At 37.6% G+C, this 20,478-nt stretch overlaps 3 protein-coding genes across 6 annotated transcripts in view; 1 reads left to right on the top strand and 2 right to left on the bottom strand.

The window, feature by feature from the left end:
• The window catches only part of RpL36A (ribosomal protein L36A), a 4,173-nt gene extending 3,961 nt beyond the window's left edge, over positions 1–212 (bottom strand). Inside the window, exon 1 of the mRNA XM_018458994.1 lies at positions 1–212. This exon is cut by the window's left edge and continues 97 nt beyond it. Within this exon, the coding sequence (XP_018314496.1) occupies positions 1–197 (197 nt within the window). The 5' untranslated portion in view covers positions 198–212.
• LOC108729748 (glutamic acid-rich protein) overlaps positions 1–6,285 on the top strand; it is a 7,142-nt gene extending 857 nt beyond the window's left edge. Inside the window, exons 2-3 of the mRNA XM_018458999.1 lie at positions 5,020–5,194; positions 5,292–6,285. Coding sequence (XP_018314501.1) covers positions 5,020–5,194; positions 5,292–5,359 — 243 coding nt within the window. The 3' untranslated portion in view covers positions 5,360–6,285. The remainder of the gene's footprint in view (positions 1–5,019; positions 5,195–5,291) is intronic.
• Positions 6,286–10,438: 4,153 nt separating this feature from the next.
• Positions 10,439–20,258, bottom strand: Dl (dorsal protein). 4 transcript variants are annotated; one of them, XR_001936947.1, is made up of 11 exons: positions 19,920–20,258; positions 19,156–19,242; positions 18,893–19,086; positions 18,576–18,819; positions 18,341–18,484; positions 17,447–17,637; positions 17,196–17,334; positions 13,799–13,882; positions 11,548–11,701; positions 11,199–11,436; positions 10,439–10,516 (listed from the first exon to the last, which is right to left on the bottom strand). XR_001936947.1 is itself a non-coding variant. In XM_018459058.1 (7 exons), the coding sequence occupies exons 2-7, from the start codon at positions 19,205–19,207 to the stop codon at positions 15,763–15,765; spliced, it is 2,397 nt and encodes a 798-aa protein (XP_018314560.1). In that variant the 5' UTR covers positions 19,208–19,242; positions 19,920–20,258; the 3' UTR covers positions 15,404–15,762. The 4 variants fall into 4 exon arrangements, 2 of the variants coding, with proteins under 2 accessions (XP_018314560.1, XP_018314562.1); XR_001936948.1 differs by having other exon boundaries at positions 17,202–17,334; XM_018459058.1 differs by lacking the exons at positions 10,439–10,516; positions 11,199–11,436; positions 11,548–11,701; positions 13,799–13,882 and having other exon boundaries at positions 15,404–17,334.
• Positions 20,259–20,478: the final 220 nt, after the last annotated feature.

The following is a 20,478-nucleotide window of genomic DNA, read 5'->3' as shown; positions in this document are numbered from 1 at the left end:
CCGCCGATACGGATTTTCCCGCCTGCTCGGCGTCTTCTACGCATCGCCGTTGACCGGTCGTGGACCGCACGAAGCGTGGCGGAACGTGCTCCCGTGTAGCCCACTGTAGTCCGCTGTAGTCCGCGCCGCCGAGCGACGGCACAGCGTAGCGAGGAGAACGCCGCGCCGGCCGGCATTTCTTCGGCGGCAGACTCCATATTTCCGTGCGAGCGACTCCGAGCGTAGTCGAGCACGCTCGATCGGACGCGTGGCGTGCCGTGCCGTGCCGTGCCGTGCCGTGCCGTGCAGGGTATGTATTTCTTTCGGCGCGTAGTGCTTTTTCAGCGCGGCCGCGAGGGACGCTATTGTGTATTTGTGACGAGACCATCGCGAACGCGACGAGTCTCTTTTTTTCTCTTTTTCCGTCTTCGCTCGCTCGCTCGCTCGCTTGTTCTCGCCCGATGGCTGACGATGATGATAATGACGATGGCGATGACGACTCCTACCGGAATAAGCTATAATTACCACGTTCCGCGCTCCAAGTCGTGAAATTCGAAGCAACGCTGGAAACCTACGCGCGTTCGCGCGCGCATGGAAAGGAAGAAACGAATAGGTGAGAGCGTTATTTAGCGTTGGGGAAACGGAGGTAGGTGGAAGAGAGAGGGAACAATCGGAGAAACGGAGTAAATCTCTACGGCGCCATGTGCTAGTTTCTCGCGTTGGTCTTTTTTTTCCCCCCATTCGGCGAGATTTCGTCTCCTCGCGGCTTTTCTTCTCTGTGCGCCCTCTACCTACGAACGCGCACACCGTCGCCGCTTTTGCATCTCGCTGCTTCGTGCTCGGCGTGCTCCGCTACCCAAGCGTCATTTTCACGCGGTAGGTAGTGTCAGCGTCGAGATTCGGAAAAGCGGGCATCTGATTTTCTTCATCTCCGTGGCGGCCGTCGGGTCGGTTCGTCGTCACCATCGCCGTCGTACTTATCATCGCCACCCGCCGTTTGTCGCTTTCCATCATGGCGGCCAAAACCAAGCCTGCGTTCATCATTCGTTCTCTCTCTGTCACGCTTACGCGTTCTCTTTCTACCGTAATTGATCGATAATTCGCTATAAGAGAGTTAACGTCAAATACGATCGATAGACGACCGACGCGTCCATCTACTCCAGGTCGACACGTCGCTCTGAAATTGTTTACCAATTCGCTCACATAAATTCCGCGACGAAGGCTTCCTTTTCTCTCGCTCCGATTGTACGAGTATTTCCCTTCCCTTCCTATCCGTCTGTCCTTGTTCCTCTTGCGCTCCGTGCTCGGCACTGCCGATGCGTATAGCGACGGCGGCTCGCTCCGTCCTTCTCTTTCGATCTTTTCGCCGAAGGTATCCCACTTGCGCAGCTAGCGGCAACGCCGTGCATTATATACTCGGTGTGTGCTCTCCTACCTCCTTGTTCTTTTCGCGGCTGTGGCGGTCGCGCGCAACGGCGCGTTACTACGAACCTTCGAGAAAACATCGTTGCCGTGATTTTTCATCTTAAATCGCCGCCCGTCGCGTCGTCGGCCGTGTCGCCGCGATAGGCCGTATTTTTAGCCGATAATTTACCATGAGATTGCGTCTCCGCGTCAAGACAAAATGAACGAACGAACGAACGAATGCCGGAACGGCGAAAATCCAGAGGAGCCGTTGCCGCAGATTTTTCCGCTGCCGCGTCAATCACGTGGAGAGGTCCGAATTCTACGCGTACACATGTTCACGCAGGTCGATGTGTCCTTGTTATTACATCGGTGATTCCTCCCGAGTATCTATTAGATCGCGAGCGCGCGCGCGCAAATGACCGAAGAGAGGCTAGCAGAAAGGCGCTGGAAAAGGCGGATGATTTTCGAACGTTTTTCCCCAAATATATACATAAATATATTTAAGACGCTCTTTTCATATACATACGCGTATAAAATGTGACACAAAAAATACATCTATACGCCACGCGCGCGCGCGCGCGGAGATTAGTATCGCTCCGGAACCGGCGAGCGGGAAAAGGCGGGAAGCTCGAGGCCGAGGGAGAAGAGTTGAATGAAATCGCGTTTGTATGTTGTGAGTACGTTTGAAAGAGACATTGGCTGCGTTCAGCAGAGAAAACTAATCTGTTAGCGCTTGGTGATTCTTTAAATATGATTGGCTCATACCTTTGATTCTTCATTGAATCCAAGAGTAGGAGCCAATCGTATTAAAGAATTACTAAGCGCCAACCGATTAGTTTTCTTTGCTGAACGCAGCCATTTGCTCCGCTTTTTCGGCTTTCCAAATTGCTGAAATCATTCTCTCTTTCTTTTTCTCTTTATCTCAATATCGATACGATGTGACCGTTGTTCGGCGATCGAACAGTGGTGTTTCCCTACTGAGAGAAGGCGGGAAAAGGCGTCGCGTCCATCGGATAACGCAGTTATGGATCGATGCTCCGCCAGCCAGAAATAACTTATTACATTTAATGGTTATCATCGCGTTTCTCTCTCTCTCTCTCTTTCTCTTTCTCTATCTCGTGGCTTTTAACTTTTCGCGCGCGTACCTTTTTATTGTTTAATTATCTTAATTAGACTTATACGCGTTTTTAAACGCGTGCTGATTGATGGTTCGTTTTTACTCATTTATTTTCTTGAACGTTTTCGTTAGAAACTGGATAAGGTTGCTACGATAAAAAGGAATTCGGCGCTAGTGATTCCGAGAAAACGTGTTTAACGAACGCATTCGCGTAGATTACCGATCTTGCTGATAATCCACCGATTAACACGCATCATGTGTTAATTACGTAATGGGCGTTCATCGCGCCGATCGTTCGAAGAAATTACATGAGTAGTCTATACGATAGGTTAGCGAGTATTGGGTTATCTGCGAGACCTTATGATATTGGGAACGGATAGATAGGTAATCGTGCGGGGATAACAAGCGGCAGCAGCGTCGTCGTTCAGCGACCAACCAACGGCGTGAACGTGCTGCTGTCATTCATGTTGAGACGCCGTACACTCGCGAGTTGACGAATAAGAGTAGCGGCGGCTGCGAGCTGCCGGCGAGTTCGAAATAACCCGCGCGTCAGCTCTTTGATCGGATTACTATTGTTTGTAGACGCCGATGGTAACCGATCTCTCATTAGCATTTTATCGCAACAGGTCGAGACTCCATATACGGTGATACAATTACTCCAGGTTGAGTTAGAGAGAGAGAGAGAGGGGGGGGGGGGGGGGAAGAGAAAGAGCATAACATTGATTGAGCGTCGAGTGTTTCTCGATCTTGCTTCGAGAACATTTGCCGCCATTGAAAGCCAAATTGCGCGTCATCGTTTTAGTTACTTCTGATATTAATATAGATAATAAATATAGATAATTCGATATTATTATTATTATTACTATCGAGTAATAATATAATAGATCGCGTCGCGATCGATCGCGCTTTCGATGCGATATGCGGGGCGTCCCCGCGGTAATTCTTCTTTCGTTTGACGCGATATCCGTCGTGATATCGTCATGGAATGCTCGGCTTTTTTTTAGTTTAGATTTATACTCTTATTCGAAGGCTTCGCGTTGCACGACACTTGGCACGCTGCTTCAGTATCTTCCTCCCTTATCTTCTCCTCTGTTACTTCGCTCGCTCACTTGCGAATTGCACGCAGCGCGAACGTATCCCCGCCATGGCGCGCGGCTCCGTCATCTGCCAATCACCGCGGTCTTCCCACTGTGCATCGTCGGTTCGCGCGTCTCCGATTGGCTGGCGTGGCTCCGCGCGCGCATCCAAAGCCTCTTTCTCATACCCGCCGATACGTACGGCGCGTGTATGATGTTACGCCAGCCGGCGGCAGCCGCTACCACCACCACCACCACCACCACCACACCACTACTATTACTACCACTACCATCATCATCACACTGCCGCCGCCGTCATCACCATCACTATCAGCTTCGCTCCTACCACCATGATCAGTCAGATACGCCGTATGGTCACGAGTCCGGTGTTACCGACGCGGTTCTCGCAACCGTGCAAAACCGGAGCGACATTAGAATATGCCGAATGTTGGAAACCGTTGCGGAGTGTGTCGCTCCAACACTTTCAGACATATCGGAGCGGACGCCATGCTACCCAGCGCGCTGTATTTTATCGTGGCGATCTCGATCGGCTGTCGCGATAAATCGTATTTCAAAGTAATACATCGAGTCATCAAACGATTTCGGGATTCTCGTCGGTATGCTTTTAGATTGCCCTCGGAGTAAACTCGGCTCTCGGCTGCTGTCGTTCTCCCCTTCTCTCTTAAAATCGATAAACTATGATACTTATTGCGTTATGGCCGTTACGGGCCATCGGGACTGGATCAAGGGCATGGTTCTACAACTGCTGGGCGGGGGGATAGGAGGGAATTAGCGTTGCACGCGTGTATAGGCGACTATAGAGTTTACATTCCCTTTTGCCTATTTTACGTAAAGTACGTTAACCAATCTCTCTCTCCCTCTCTCTCTCTCCCCTCCCTCTCTTTTTCGTACGCGCAACACGCGCGCGCACACGCACACACCTTTAGCACGCGTCGCTTTGAAGTACGCGGGGGCGAAGTCACAGGACAGCTCCGCGAGCTAAACGTTTATCGGTAAAGTTGTGATACTCTCCTCTACTACCTGTTCTTCGTGTTTTCGGCTCTGCCGGATCGCTCAGTTCTCTCCGCCATTTCTCTTTTCCTGTTTCTACCGTATTTTAGCGAGCAGGGAAAATCCCCCACTGTACCTCCCTTTCCGCGCCACCGTATTTCTTGGCGGGAAGGGATCTTATCCTCGCCGGCCGGTACGCTTTCCTCCGTCCTTCTTTCGCTACCGCCGCCGGCGCCGTATTTTCTATTATCCATTTGATGCTGAAAAAGGGGTACGCCTTCTTGTGTACGCAAAATGAGACGAGATATCAAACATGAATCTAAATTCTATATCGGGACACTCGTAATCGGTAATAAGTCGCTCGTTTATTCACAGCTGCCTATTTATCTCGAGATTTGTTTTAAAAAAATTGTTTCTTTTATGTTGCAGGAGAAGAATGAAGAAACAAAGAAACAGAAAAAGGAGGAGAACGGAGATGGCGAGGTAGAGGAAGAAGAAATTGAGGAAGAAATCGAAGAGGAAGAGGAAGTAGATGGTGATGGAGAGGAAGATGACGATGATGACGACATACCAGAAGGTGAAGAAGATTTAGAAGAAGGAGAAGGTAAATATAAGCGATTTATCGAATAACCGTATTTCGAATGGATTTTTTAAATGAAAATATTTCTACTCACTGAAACACGTTTATTGTTACATTACAGACGAAGAGGATGATGACGCGGAAGGTGAAGTAGAAGGTGAGGTAGAAGACGATGAAGACGACGCATAATGAAAAAAGGGAAAACATTATGCAATTAAGAAGGGAGGCGTTAGGCACGTGACGACATCATGGTCGATTTTTGGCAAACTCAGCAAACTTACTCTCATATTGAGTGGTTGGTAACAATGTTGATATCCATCGTGCCCAATCCGTGTTATTGGATCCTCTCTATCTTCCGACCTACAAGTAAAAATTACCACCTCACCAGAATTGTGGTGGGCTGACGCATTAGATGCAATTCTCTACTTGTCTTGGCTTTTCGCAATTCTGGTTTAGCCGTCACCAAATGCTATTAGGTAGTTTGAATGATAACTGTATATTCGTCCTGAGGATTCGATGAGTTGATCTTATTTGCTGTCTAAATTCTTATTTCCATCGCGATCGATCGTTCTATCGTTCATGTGCACGATTTTCAAGACGAATCTACCGTTTTATCCGAACCACCTACTAACTGGTATTTGCCGTCATCTGGCTTTTTTCGTCGGGACAATTAATAACAAAACTTATTTAAGATATAAAAAAAAACTTATATTTAAATAGTGTAAAATTGATATTTGAAGGTGATGATTTTTTTACATTTAAAATCAAATTTACGTTTGTAGTTCGACGAATGTCTCTCACCTTGTGCGTGTGATATGTTGAGTTCTTCTTCTCGAATAGAAATGTGTAATTGCAGTGTCTTCACAGGAGCGCGAGGCCATCGAGCAGAATTAAGCGATTCATACGTAACATATACGGCAAATAAATAAAGTAAATAGGCATGAATGGACATCTCTCGGCATTCAATGTATACTAAAATGAGAGAAATCTTAAAAATAGACGTAACACCGCTTCGTGCTCCTGTTTGGTATAGAGACAGGAATTAAGGTAAATGCAACGCTCGCGTCAAGTAATATGGATGAATAACATGTGACTTTAATATTGCATAATAATTATACATAGCATGTATAAAGTTATGGGATAAGAAACATTTTATTATTAACGATAATATTATGTAAACGTAATATAATGCGGAGAGGTTGTTACACTTTAAGCTTGGGCATAGATAAGGGAGAGCATCGAACAGTCAACTAGTAAAGTGTAAGGGCCCCATCACCCTTCTCTATTCATTTTGATCAACTATATCATTTTTTATAGAAGATAAGAGTTCAATTATATACATAGATAAATCTACACACACACACACCACAGAGATATATATGTGTGTGTGTATATAATATATATAATATATACATACATACATATATATACACATATATAAAACTCCAGAACTGCCGTACATGACGTGAAATTATAAAAGAGAAAAAAATTTCAAACTATATATTGTGAATTATATATTACTCTCCCTATTTTTGAATGTTCTCATTTGAGTGTAACTCGAGCGTTTCAGTGTTACTTTTATCTATTATGATTTTATCTCGACTTTATTGTGGACTATTTTCATGGCAATGATTCTTGGACTGTTGTAAAATGAGTTAGCGATATTTATTCATTCTCATACTTTTTCACACATATATATATATATATAGTCCACGTTTCGATATTAATGACGATGTACACACCAGATTTGACGATGGTATTTAAAAATTTTTAGTAACCTACAATGTTGACATTGACGATAATGATGATGTTGTTTTGCTGGTTCAACAACTGAAAAGATTTCTCTTTATGCAAGAGTCGGCGAATCATTGCGATTGGCGTGTCCGTGTCGCTACTTATTTTCGGGAGACTATTAGATAAAAGGGTGAAGAGACATTGCGGTTATACCATTGTACCATAGCAGCATAATAATTAAATAAAGGTAACGATAATTTGAATGCGAGAAGATGTCCCACGTTTTAATGTACAAATATTTTCGAATGAGATAGTTAAATAAAACGCAGTTAGATCAGAGAAAATGAATTCGTTCTCGTAAGTAGTGATGAGTTTAATATCTGAAAACTATGAGGAGAAACGAGCGGTAAAGGCTGCTCGAAAACCACACGGACTAAAAATCCCTCTGTATGGAAACCAAGGAGATGGAGGTTGGACTCGTGTAATGTTGATACTTACAAAAATCTCTTACCATCGGACGATTCGATGGTACAAAAGAAAAAAAAATTCGAATACTCCTCATAACATGTATGTAACGCGTCCAACAAAGCCGATCGATGTCATTGTGATGCGTGCAGGTCATACCATCTCCGGCAGTCTCTGTTAATCTACGATTTTATACGCTGCTGTATTTACACGTGTTACTTCAAGATAGTAACTTGACGATGACAAATTGGCAAAGGACTATCTTAAAGTACAGGTGCCTGAGCAAAATCAGTACTTTAGCGTTTCATAGTATACTATACTATACATATTATAAGCATAGGTCCATTTAATTTTATTAAATACAATGCCAAGCCCCGTTGGCAACACACATCCTGGAAAAAAAAAAAAAGAGAAAGACTTGCGTTTTGTACTGTGTCAAGCTCGGCAGAGTACGGTACTCTTCTTCGCGCTCGAGTACTCGACGCGACTCACAAAATTCACTTACTGGTGCTAACGGGTCTTACAATCAATCAGGCTGATCGCCCACGTACCGTTACACCCCTACATTTGTTAGGTAAGCATGAAAAGAAGTTTTAAGACATCAAATCTGGTAAATGACATGTGTGTCACACGATTTAATATAAACGAAAATTCTAGGCTAAGAATTTGGTTTGTGTGTTCATAAGTCTTGTTCAAGCTACTTTTGTACAGGATACCATTTGCATCATCTCTTTCAACGTATTACAAGTAACCGACACACCACAGACTATATATTTCTGCCCATTCCATCAAAACTGAAACTTTCATTGTATTTTTAAGTAAATACATTTTGGAAAACAACACGGATGGCTTTTTTATTCTTCACATGTGTGTGAAGCAAATTATTTCTTCCCCGTTTGTGGATTATACGTATACTTGCATAATGTATTGCTACATCCTTGTGAATACATTTGTGCAATTCAGGGACGCTGCTTGAGAAAAATTGTAAAGTAATATTATACGACAGTTGTATGCCGTATATATACATGTATGTAAGCTACATTTTTATATTGAAATAATCCAAGCGTTCACTGCCGACTTTTTCATGCTAAGTACACGAGAGCGCTACTTATCGATCGATGTTATGTAAATATGCAGTCGTAACTGTAAATATGCACTTTGTTGTATCTTTAAACAGGATATTAAGTGCTCACAGAATGATCCGATACAGTAAACTAAGGATCGATGTGTGTATATATATATATATATATCATATTTTACTGTTCTTTCACTTTCCATTGCGTTTAATTTTCTTCTAATGTTTATGACAATGCTTTTATGAAAGAACACATTTATGCATGACATATGATGTAAAACAGCAATAAAATCATAAAATTTATATGAAATTGTTAAAGTCAAATATCACATTTTCTTATATTTATAACAACTTTTTTTATTTACATATTACAGGTATATGGTAAATAATAAAGTATAGTTCTTAGATATAAGATGATTCCTTATAACATTTCCTGCACGTTACAGTAATAAATTACCTGAGGTGTGTGTGATTGTAAAAATATATTTTATATCAAAACACTGTCATTGCTATGTTACTTAATCTAATAAAATTGTTCGATAGATTATAGAGAATTGCACTTTTTCTCTTACTATTATATTTTTCTTAAATAAAGCTTCCATAAACATGTATAAAATGAAAGTACCTGAACCCTGGACGGAACATTCATCGAAAATTTTTTAATACGATGACTTTTCAACGTCTTTTTACTACACCCTTTCTTTACATTAATCCTTAATATAAAAATCATATGTCAAGTGTGTAAATGTACAAAGTGCGATTTTGTAGAAACGTATGTAACTGTGCAAAAAAAGATAAAAGATAAAGCTGTTGTAACAATAAACATAAAAAACGCATGCAAATATTCATATCTAATCTAATAATTTACAGTATTGCCTACAAATTTGTTCACTTGGGCACAATTTCTCCTGGTTATTGCGCATAATTCCATTTGTCGCGAAGAATATTATACAATTTATATACGTATGAAAAACAAGTTATGAACTTTGATCACAGACAGAGCATTTACTCACACGCACCACACAATCAATATTTCGTACATCGACACTGCTTTAATAACGTCAGCAGAACAAACACTTCGCGCCAATATCACTTTCAGATCACGGACTGAACAATTTATCTTGGGCAGACAATGCCGATTATGTATAATTACATAAAGATAAATTGTATATCACAAACAACTGAATATCAAAATTCCATATTGTTTCAGCTAATGCTCGCCGATGAGTATATGACAATTGTGTATCAAATATCTAACTAGAGCAGAGCATTTCTTTTTGTTCATTTTGTCATGAAAGTTTATACATTTTCCTAAACAATGTATAAACTATAAATTAAGTGTAAACAAGATACAGATTACATATCGAAATAAATTTATATGTCTTCTTATATATGCTCTTGTGTTGGACGTGATGTCTTTTTAGCTTATTTCTTATAAGAAAAATAGTTCGATCAATTTTTTCGAAGGCAGTGAAAAGAGCACTAGTGTGCATAAAACTGTAGCTGAAACGTGAGTTTCTTAATCATAATTTCTTTGACCAATCTAGCATTAAGCCAAAATAACATTAGATTAAAAGGTATGCTGTAACACCTCTAGCGCTCTCTCTCTCTCTCTCTCTCTCTCTCGTAGTAATAGTAGTAGTGTAGTAGTGCTTTTATGTACTATTTAGTACGATATCATATCTTTTGATAAAAAATTGCTTCAGTTATATTTTCAGCCATCATTTTCTCGATTGGTTGTGAGTATCTTATTATCTAAAACGGAAAGTTCTTGGTTCACATTTATCCATGAAATACGTTCGTTCATGTTTCTTTCTTCAACGTTGTTCACTTCAGACTAAAATGAGACAAAAATTAATTTAAGAATTGTATATTATATGTATGTGAACAATAAATACTCCGTTAAATATTAACTTGCACGCGTAAAGTATTTACTTGTATAGAATCGGAGATAGATAATCCAGTTGATAAATTTGCGGTGAGGTTTCCAAAATCCGCAAAATCAGAGGAATTCCAGTTAAGATTGTATTGCTGACTGTCCATGTCTAGCAGACATGAGGCTCCTGCAGTGTCTGAAAGATTGACATATCAGGACTGTATTCAGAATTTTCACTCGGGTGAACCCATATATTATTTTATCTTTGTTTAACATTCGATGAACAAGTAAAATAATACATAGGTACACATTCGGATAAAGTTTCTGAATGTAGCCCGGAATACAAATAATTATTTGAAATGTGGTAACAGACTCCGTGTGAAAATAGTTGACTCACAATCAGCAGGTCTCAAGTTTAATTCTCACCACATACTTATCTCATTTTATAAGAGATTGAAGAAACATTAAAAAGGTTTAGATCTTAGGGCTATATCAAATCTAAGGCGGTTACAATCGTAAACGTTTGTTTAATGTAAAGTTCTGTAGCTTGTACAAAAAGAAAAAGTCTCCCGCACTTCGGATTACATGAACGAACAATATTTTGACAAATTTGTAGAACTAAGATTGAAAGCTTAGAAAAAGACTTCAACTTCACTGCAATTTATGTTCGACTATAAACCGCCTTGATTATATGACGTTACTCCGTAACAAGTTTAATTCCTTTTGATTTAATTGCGATTGATTTGATGACTACGATTGATTATAAAATTAAACAACCAACATATTTGTTTCTTTATTAGTCGAATGTTTGATACTATTGTATTAAATACGGATTGTACTCCATAAAGAAACAATGATTATAATAAATAAGAAGTTACCGATGTTATTTAACGGTTGTAATCCACCTTGATTTTCTGATGTTACTTTGTTTAATAACAAGTTCAGGTCCTGCTGATTCTATTGTTTTCTGATAATTGTGATTCATTATAAAATTGAACATCCAATATATTTGATTGTTGCATTATTGGTGTAACGTTGTTTGGTTGATACGGTTGCTGCACCAGAGGTGGGTTGTAATCCATAGGGGATGGTGTTCGCCCTGGTGACATTTGAGGCCTAAAAAAGTATTAAGTGCAAAAATACAAGTACTAGAATGTGAAGTTTCTGTTTTTACATTTTTATTTAGTTCTATTCATTATAATCTTTTAATTTTGATTGTTAATTTACCTTAAAGTTTGGATACTGATGTGTGGTTGCGAGAACGAACTTATAGGTTGCAAATTGAGATTGCTTGTATTTGCACCTGAACTTCCGAATAATGGTATCCGCTCGACTGGTTCAGCTTTGATGATATTGAAGCCAATAAGTTGATTCCCAGTAGCTACAATGTTACACAGAACATGTATTATCATGCATGTACTTTTTTACTTACGAGACCATGATTCTTTTAAAGCAATTAAAATAATTTTAATCCACATGCGTGATGTTGTGAAATGATGATAATAACAATAATATGCATGCAAGAAAAAACATAGAAAATCCTCAATGAAGAAGCGTGAGTTCATGCATACGTATTGTACATGCAATTTTATATATTTTCACTCTCAAACTTTTCAAGTTAAACTCCACAAACACTATTTTCTGTATTCTAAATAACACGTCTAATTTAAATCATTAGCAAAACTAAATTTTCACACTGAATACAACATTACTACATCATACCTGAATTTTCAACATGTATCAATATGAATTTTTATCTGAAATTGTATGGGAATAGAGAATAAATAAACACTTTTTTGCATCAAGTGATCTATATACATATATATATAGATATATTATATCATACGTAATTCATACAATATGTAAATATATTTATCTGTTCACAAAAAAGAAGCAATTTATAAAAATTATATTACCATAGAAATATTGTACATCATTTGATTGTACTATATTACAATTACTACACGTATGTGTACATACATACAGGGAGAGTCTGATAAGAAGTTCACCATTTATTTTTTTCAAAAATGGTTAGGATTAAGGGGAAGATATCTATTATCAAAATTGTTTTCAAAGAAATACTCTAATACAAAGGTATTCAACTGATTAAGTACTATCTAGAATGACTAAAAAGACTCAATAGAATAACTGAAAAATATCCCTTTCCATTAAAAAAATCTTTTTATTAATAGATAGTAAAAACACCAAGGATGTTTAAGGTTATCCAAAGTCATTAAAGTATGTCCCCCTACTTATCCTATAATTTTGATAATACGCGTCTTCTCCTTATCTCTAACGTTTTTTAAAAAAAAAAAACATGTTGAACTTTATCAAACTCATCATATATATGTACACATTATACAAATGTATATATATGTGTGTATACACACACATACACACACACGCGCGCGCGCGCGCGCGCACACACACAAAACTGACTTTCTGAAAAGTATATTAATTATTGCACAAGAGCATCATACTCACATTATACGAAGTATGAAATTTTTACTTATAGACTATTATCACGAGTAATGATTCCATATAATTACAGCAAATTCTCCGTTATAAGATCTGAAGATGTATTTTATACTCGCTTCTCGGAATCAATTATCCCGTGTAAATATACGTAAATAGAAAAATACAATATTATCATATCTCAAAATATACAAGCTCACTACTCCCTGGTCTTTTAAATTCAAATTCCAGAGACCTATGTAAAATACATCTTTAAAAAAGTATAAAACAAGTTTTTTGCTTGCTATGTGAAAATATATGTGTAATAGTTTTTAGACATAATGAAATGACTTATTTGTTAAGCTTAATTCCCTTTCCACTATGAAAATTGTTCAACAATTTTACAGCCGTACGTCAAAACTGTCGGCGAAAAACGAGAGTGTTACATTACGTACGTAACAATTCTAAAATTTTCTATCATATTTTCAAAGTGTAAAGAGATTGGATTAATCAGATGGTTAATGTATGATGAGACATAAGAACAATCGAACGTTGGCTGTTTAAAAATGATATAATCGTTCATACAAATACTGCAACTGTTTCTAACAGTTTGTATGTATCCTAGTGTTAGTTTTCTCAACAAATTTATCATGTTTGTCGTAACAATTAACAAATGTATCAAATAGATAGACCTGCTAAAAATACAAAAACTTCATCGTAAAAGGCCTCTTGTTTCATATGCATATAAGCGTATACTTCATTTCTGCACAAAGAGTGTATATATATCTATATATTGATTACAGCAGATAGAAAAGATTGAAGGATTGCGAGTGAAAATAGATGATTAGCATTCACACTTTCCGACACTCATTCCTTCGATGAAAAACGTGATGTAAATAGCATGATTTTTACATCCCAGATGACATTTGGAGATTATCCAGATGTTAATATAATATAATATCAATGTTGCCCACCATAATCCTATTAGTTGTAGAATTATGAAGAATTCTGCAAATATACTTACACTTCTCAGTTTCGGCTACTTGTTTGGTAAGTATGGAGTTGTTATTAATCTTTTTTATCTTTCGCCTTAATGAATTGGCATCATCTATAAATGATTACACATTAATGAATAATTTTAATTATAACTTCTCGTTAACATTGCGTACAATTGCTCTAAATGAAGAAGGCCTCATGTATTTAAACCTTACGAATTTTCTTAGTGTATATCAATAAAGTTATTCTAAAAGAAGTATCAACTCTGAACAAACTAAGAATTTTCGTTCGACTAGCTGCTGAGTTATTGAACAATTGATTATTGCATTGATGGTATAGTTTATTTAAAACACATTTGTATCCCATTTTTCCGTTTATGTCAGTGTTTCCGTGCAGGTAAGTCAATTTTATTTTCTTTGTTAAAAGTAATATATTTTGCATATAATTACGTAATTTAAAAGTATCGAGTCATAAATTATATAACATAAATTAATTTATGTTATAATTTTTGGATCTTAAGGGTAAAATCAATTGAATTGTTACATTGCTGTGAATGTAAAATATTTTTGTATGCAGCAATATAATAAAACTTTCTACATTTTTTAATATAGTATAATTAAAAAATATACCTACAGTAGTGTAAAATAATTTATTAGTGATTTTTCACTGTTTTTTGCATTTTCCAATTTTTTATATCTGTCGACAGTTATAACTAAATCTACTTTTTAAAAGATTGCAACAATAACTTTTTTTCATAACTCAAAATTTCTTCTTTATTAAAACCTAGTTTGCAATTTAAAAATTGGTTAATTAAAAAAAAGTTGACTATTTTTGTATCAAAAAAGGCATTTTTACGTTCTTTTTCGATACTTTTTTCATCTGAACTAACTTCCGTTAAGTAAATTGATTTATTTACAAATTTTCAGCATATTAAGATTTCTTTAATAGAAGCCTATTGAGCATCAAAATTTAATTGTGATATTATTTCAGTAGTTCAGCTGCGTTTTCAAGTCCGATAAAATTTCGGCGCGCAGTTCAAAATGACTACAAATATGGAATATTTGTATGTACATAATAGTATATATATATATATATAATTCACATTGAATTATTTAAGCACCAAAGATCCAGCTTCGACCGTTATGGGCCTTTAATTCCTATTTCTTATTGGTTGTGTTCTCACATATATACGGTCTAATAAGATTCTCATATTGTTTAAGCAGATTGAATTTAATTAACGCCATTCTCTTCTTTATTAAAAGACGAAGAAAGTAATCTATTATTGAATCATTCTACACATATACAAAGCATTTTACGCTATGATAAAGAATGGGGTACCCTAGTCTCTCGTTAAAAGGCAAAAAAAAAAGATACTAGGATACTAAAATGAGCAGTTTATAACAAGATGAGAAGGAAAAAAACATTTGCATATACATTCATAATCATATAAAATTTAACAACAAACAGTAAAGCAACGTACAGTGAGAGTATAAGAAAATATACAGCGTCAAACTTGACTAGAAAAAAGTAGTTAGTCATTTGATAAGAGATAACAATTATCGAAAATTTACAAATCATTTGTAAAAATAGTTAATAGGAAACATTAAGGAAAAACTAACAAATTGCACTTAGTTTAGACTAGAATTTTGCACACCTAGATAAATGCGTCGATCTTACAAAAATCGATTCATTTTATGTGGCAACATGTCTTAAGGAAATAATTTTCGATTTTTCTCCGTAAAAATCTTTGGTTTAAAGATGCAAATACATTCTTAAATGAATGTCACATCAAAACTGCAAATATACAAGAGCTGACGATAGAAAAAGTTTTTAGCTGCAATGCAAGACAATATTCCTCACATTTCGGCAGACTCAAAATCGGCAGACTCAAATAACATCATTTCATGTACAAATATTAAGTTATCTTCAACTTGGCAGTATATAAACAAAAAAGAAATATTAAATAGATCAATAAAATATCTATCGAATAGTTTAGGTCTCTTTTGCTTCCGTTAGTATTTTCCCATTCTCAACTAGACTATAATAAAAAGACATTTCATCGAATTCTGAGGCAGTCGCGTGTGGTGCCATAGTAGTATACAGAGCATAGTGCTCAGCCTCAGTTAAATCTACACCATATGGTGCTTCATCGTCATTTAGTTTAAGAGATTTAACACTCGTCATACTAGGACGTGGACTTTGTGATTGTATAACATCTTGCACAGAACTCTTCGATAAATATGAGGTATTCAATGACGGATCACTATCTCTACTTAGATCTGAGCATTTATCTTTTTTAATTTTTTTAGCAAATAATTTCGAAAACAGCCCTTGTCTAGCGTGTTTCGATAAAGTACCGGGTAAGGACGGCAAATTTTTATTCGGTGCCTTGGTGAGTGAGGTAGTGAGCGTTTGAGCGGATATTGGACGCGGCAAAAGTGGCATTGACGGCATCTTACGTATTCGCTTGGGAGGCAAGGGTGGCAATCTTTCCTCTGCCTCATGCATTACATCTCTCTTAGCTGTTAATGTTACAGACATAACGGGCACTTCCGCATCTTGTTTCGGGACGGCTACGTCCTCGTACTTTCTGTCATCGGTAATGTCGAACAATTCTACCGGATTTTTCATAGCCATTTGTAAACTGGTGTAAGTCTGATTGTCGCAGACATCAATTTCCATGATTTGTGGATTGGTCTCCGTAGCAGCTTGTATCAACTTGTTATGTGTATCAGCATAAATTTGATCAAGCTCAGCCACTTGCGATAAAAAGTCATTAAACGGTTTATTGTCACCATCTGTCTCATTTTTAAACTCCGTCTCATTATTCTTCTCTTTAAGGCACACTTGTCCCTTTTGCACCCATTTGCCTATTTCAAAATTATCGAACCAATCTGACCTATTCTTCGAATTATCTACATTTTTTGACACGGACGTGCTGTCTTCTTGTGCGTCAGATTTCGCATAAGGAATCGCATCGACAATTCTTTCTTTATACTCGGAATTAAATGTATTATTCTCTACATTATTATTATCAAGAGTATACAATTTGCTAATTTCTTTATTATTTTCCACGTTTCTTCCCGGGATTATCGTCATATCGTTATTCTCATAATCCAAAATAGCACTTTTCGCGGGCTGTTTTACATTTTGTGTAGAATTTATTGACGGTTTTAAATCGTCATTACACACATCTACGTGATTTTTTACGTTATATAAATCGTTTAAAGCGCGCAATGCAGAGATTTTATTGTTTAGTTTTTTCGTATCCAGATCATTATTGTTGAATTCGTCGATATTACGAGAAAACTTAGGAGTTACGTTGTCAAAAAGAGCAGTTTCCGCAGACAAGATTTTACTGAAGGTACTGTACTCTGCCTTCTTCCTGGCAAACGCTTTCCGTAAAGACCAGAAAGCAGGCCTACCTGTACCTAGTGGTAACATCTGAAATGGTAGCGGTTCGCTCGTAGCACCGTCCGATGGCCTTCTAAGTTGGATGAACGCTTGCACCGGTTGTTCCACTTCCTGTGTACGATAGCTAGGCGTTCTAAACGCTATCGCCGTCTATAAAGAACAGTATCGACAGATAATAAATACAAACAAACGAATCATATTCTTTACTATGTATTGCAATGTAATTCAAAGTTTACATATACAACAGCCATTGTTGACTTACTTGTTTATGTACATGTGTCGGTTGAAAATCGCCGTATCCTTCCCAGATTAATTGCCCATCTCTCTCCTCAAAAAACCTTACTTGTATATCTTCCTTCGCGACTTTTTCGCACAGCAAAATCATATTTATGCCACCAGCGACTGGTGCACTGCAATGACTCAATTTGCAGATCACAAGATCTGACATTGCCTCTGAAACGTAATCGTAAGTAGAAATTTTATTCTACATATACATATACAAGGACCCATTATAATCTTTCTATGCAGTTATTTCCCAAATTACTCGTTATTTGAAAAAAAAGTTGCAAATAAAATTTACTCTGTTTCGAGGAGACAATCTCATTATGGGCACACATTTTTTTCCAAGTGTATAAATGCCACAGAAGATTTCAAAAAGGCCTTTGTTTTTTTTTAATATGAAACGGTGTTTTTATTTTTAATTAGGCGTAGTCTACTTTGAGAAAAGTTTATTGGCCTCTGGTATGTGTGTTAGTCTTTCAAGATCATCCAAGATCATTCAAGATCATTCAAGATTATCTACGATTGTCAGTAATTTTCTCATCAATAAACTTTCAAATGAACTTTTTGGAAAACACTCGCCATCAAAGTACAAATATGATGGCGAATTTTAGCACGATGATGCTTCTCCTCATGATTTTGGGTATCGATGCATTGATTTATTTTGTCCCTGAATGATAGTTCCATTCTCTCGAAAGTTGTTAGTAATTTGTAGCCAAATAGAACAGAGTAAGTTTTTACTTGAAACATTTTTTCCGAGTAACGAAAGAGTAGTTTAGGAGATAATAGCGTAGAAAGATTATAATGGATTACTGTATGTAAATATATATATATATATATACATATATTTTTTAATAGCATATATAGTATTACATACTTTTATCATAAATAGGATCAGACACAATGGGTGCTAAAGGCTTGTTAAATTTTCCTTTTTGTGATCCTTCCAAAAAAACTTGGAAACATAATCTCACTGCGTTAAGATCTATGTTAGTCGGGTGTCTCCTATGTTCAAAACCAGCTGCAATAATTCATCTCTTCATAACCAACTTATCTAAATTAATGAAAAAATATTATAACATATGTATATACATATGAAAAACCATACATACTTCGAAAGGGATCTACTCGTAATTCTTGACGCATTCTAAGAGCTTCTTCGATATCCTTCTTTTTCACACATTGAATGCCTAAATTTGAAAAAGTAACAACCATATTTCCCGATGGAATTTCTACTGTACAAACACCTTGCTTGCATACTTCCTTGCCGACAAGATTATGTGGATGAGGTCTGTAGGGGGCATCCTTTGTTACACAGGACACAACTACCATGGCACGACCCTTATAACCTACGATCTACAGGAGAATATTATAAGCATATAGAAATAAGAAGAAAGACTCGAAGTTTCGCTAGACGATCACAACTTACTCGTATACTAGGGAAAGTTTTGTTCTCTGGGGTACTGTTGACACCAGGTATGCTGCCAGCTGACCTGCCTTCACATTCATAGCGAAACCGTAGTGCTTTACTGGCTGGTTGTTCTAAAATCTCAACACGTGGCTGTTCGTTGTCCATTACTATAGTAGCCATAGAATCAGGATCGGTGGTTTGAATGACGTCAACTAAAAATAATATGCATCACACAACTATACAAAGCTACATTAAAATACAAAATATCTCAAGATACTTACTGATATCACTTATATTAATATCTCCATCACTTATGCCATTGAATTGTTCCATGACTGTGAGTCTTTAATATACTGAACTTTGTCCATCTGAAATATAATTATAAATACACCAATTGGTTTTATATAGTTACAAAAAGTATCTTAAATTTTTCTATTTCAGTAATAAAAAAATAAATTCAAATACTCGAATTGCTGAACAACTTAAGACAAATCTTAATGAATAATGAGAAGTTTCATGATATCTTACACATCTTACATATCTTCAATAATCTTTTTAGATCAGCATATTTCCTTTCTCTTAACAGTTTCAATATTTTAAATTGAATTCGTACACTACAATGTACATTGCCATGTTTGAGTGATAAGTTGAGATGTTGCAAACATATAAGTATTCGAGTCAGCATCGGCAAGTAACTGGGAAGACAAACGCAATTTCTAAGTGAAGCCTTCAGGGTTCTGGAACGACAGCTGTTTGTTCCGTACGTTTGCGTTCGCGGGGGTATATCCAGAAACACTGCACGCAAGTGTCCCGGGGGAAAAAGGAGCGCGAAGAAGGACGCAACGCTGATTCAATCATTATTTTAGGCGAGCCTAAGCCCGTACAGGCCGCGGTTCTATAATTAAACTATCGTAGGACAATGTGATGGGAAAGAGAGATAGAAGGATGGAGTGAGAGAGAGAGAGAGAGAGAGAGAGAGAGACAGAGAGGGGGGAAGAGGGGGGGAAGAGAGTACGAGCAACTATAAGAAAAAAGAAAGACTTGCCTGCTGCACAAATCAACATGCTATATATACTCTTGAGGCCTAGCGTTGTTCGAGTCGATGAGTTTGGATGAGTTATGAACAGCGACGACGAGCACGAGAGATGTGTGCGATCCTAATAAGAGGTCCGATTTCCTTCACTACGCAAGATCGCGGCCCGCAGATGGGAGAAAAACAGCCGGAGATGGATCACAATGCGGAATAGTATTCGTACTTCCGTTGCTCCACGATTGACGATAGATTGCTGGACGACTGGCCTCGCGCGCGTAAACTGCTGTTAATTGCGCTGCGTACTCGATCCGCAAGCTCGTGACGCGAGAACAACCGACCGGATGATACTAGCGACTGACTCAGGCTGACTGATCGACCGACCGACCGACGTACGAAAGCGGAGGGAGCGAGAGGATGAATAAGAAATTTCTGATCCGGTGCGCTTCGCGCGGCGTAATCAAAATCTAGCAGACTGTCACGATTACGATATACTATAAAGTACTCTCGGAAAGATATAATATACGTATATATACTTATAGTCAGATCTTATAATACTTGTATAATAGAATGC

Source organism: Mycetomoellerius zeteki, unplaced genomic scaffold (assembly GCF_001594055.1).
Source record: "Mycetomoellerius zeteki isolate Tzet28-1 unplaced genomic scaffold, Tzet1.0 scaffold79, whole genome shotgun sequence".
Taxonomy (NCBI): domain Eukaryota; kingdom Metazoa; phylum Arthropoda; class Insecta; order Hymenoptera; family Formicidae; genus Mycetomoellerius; species Mycetomoellerius zeteki.
This window is presented reverse-complemented; position numbering and strand designations above follow the sequence as displayed.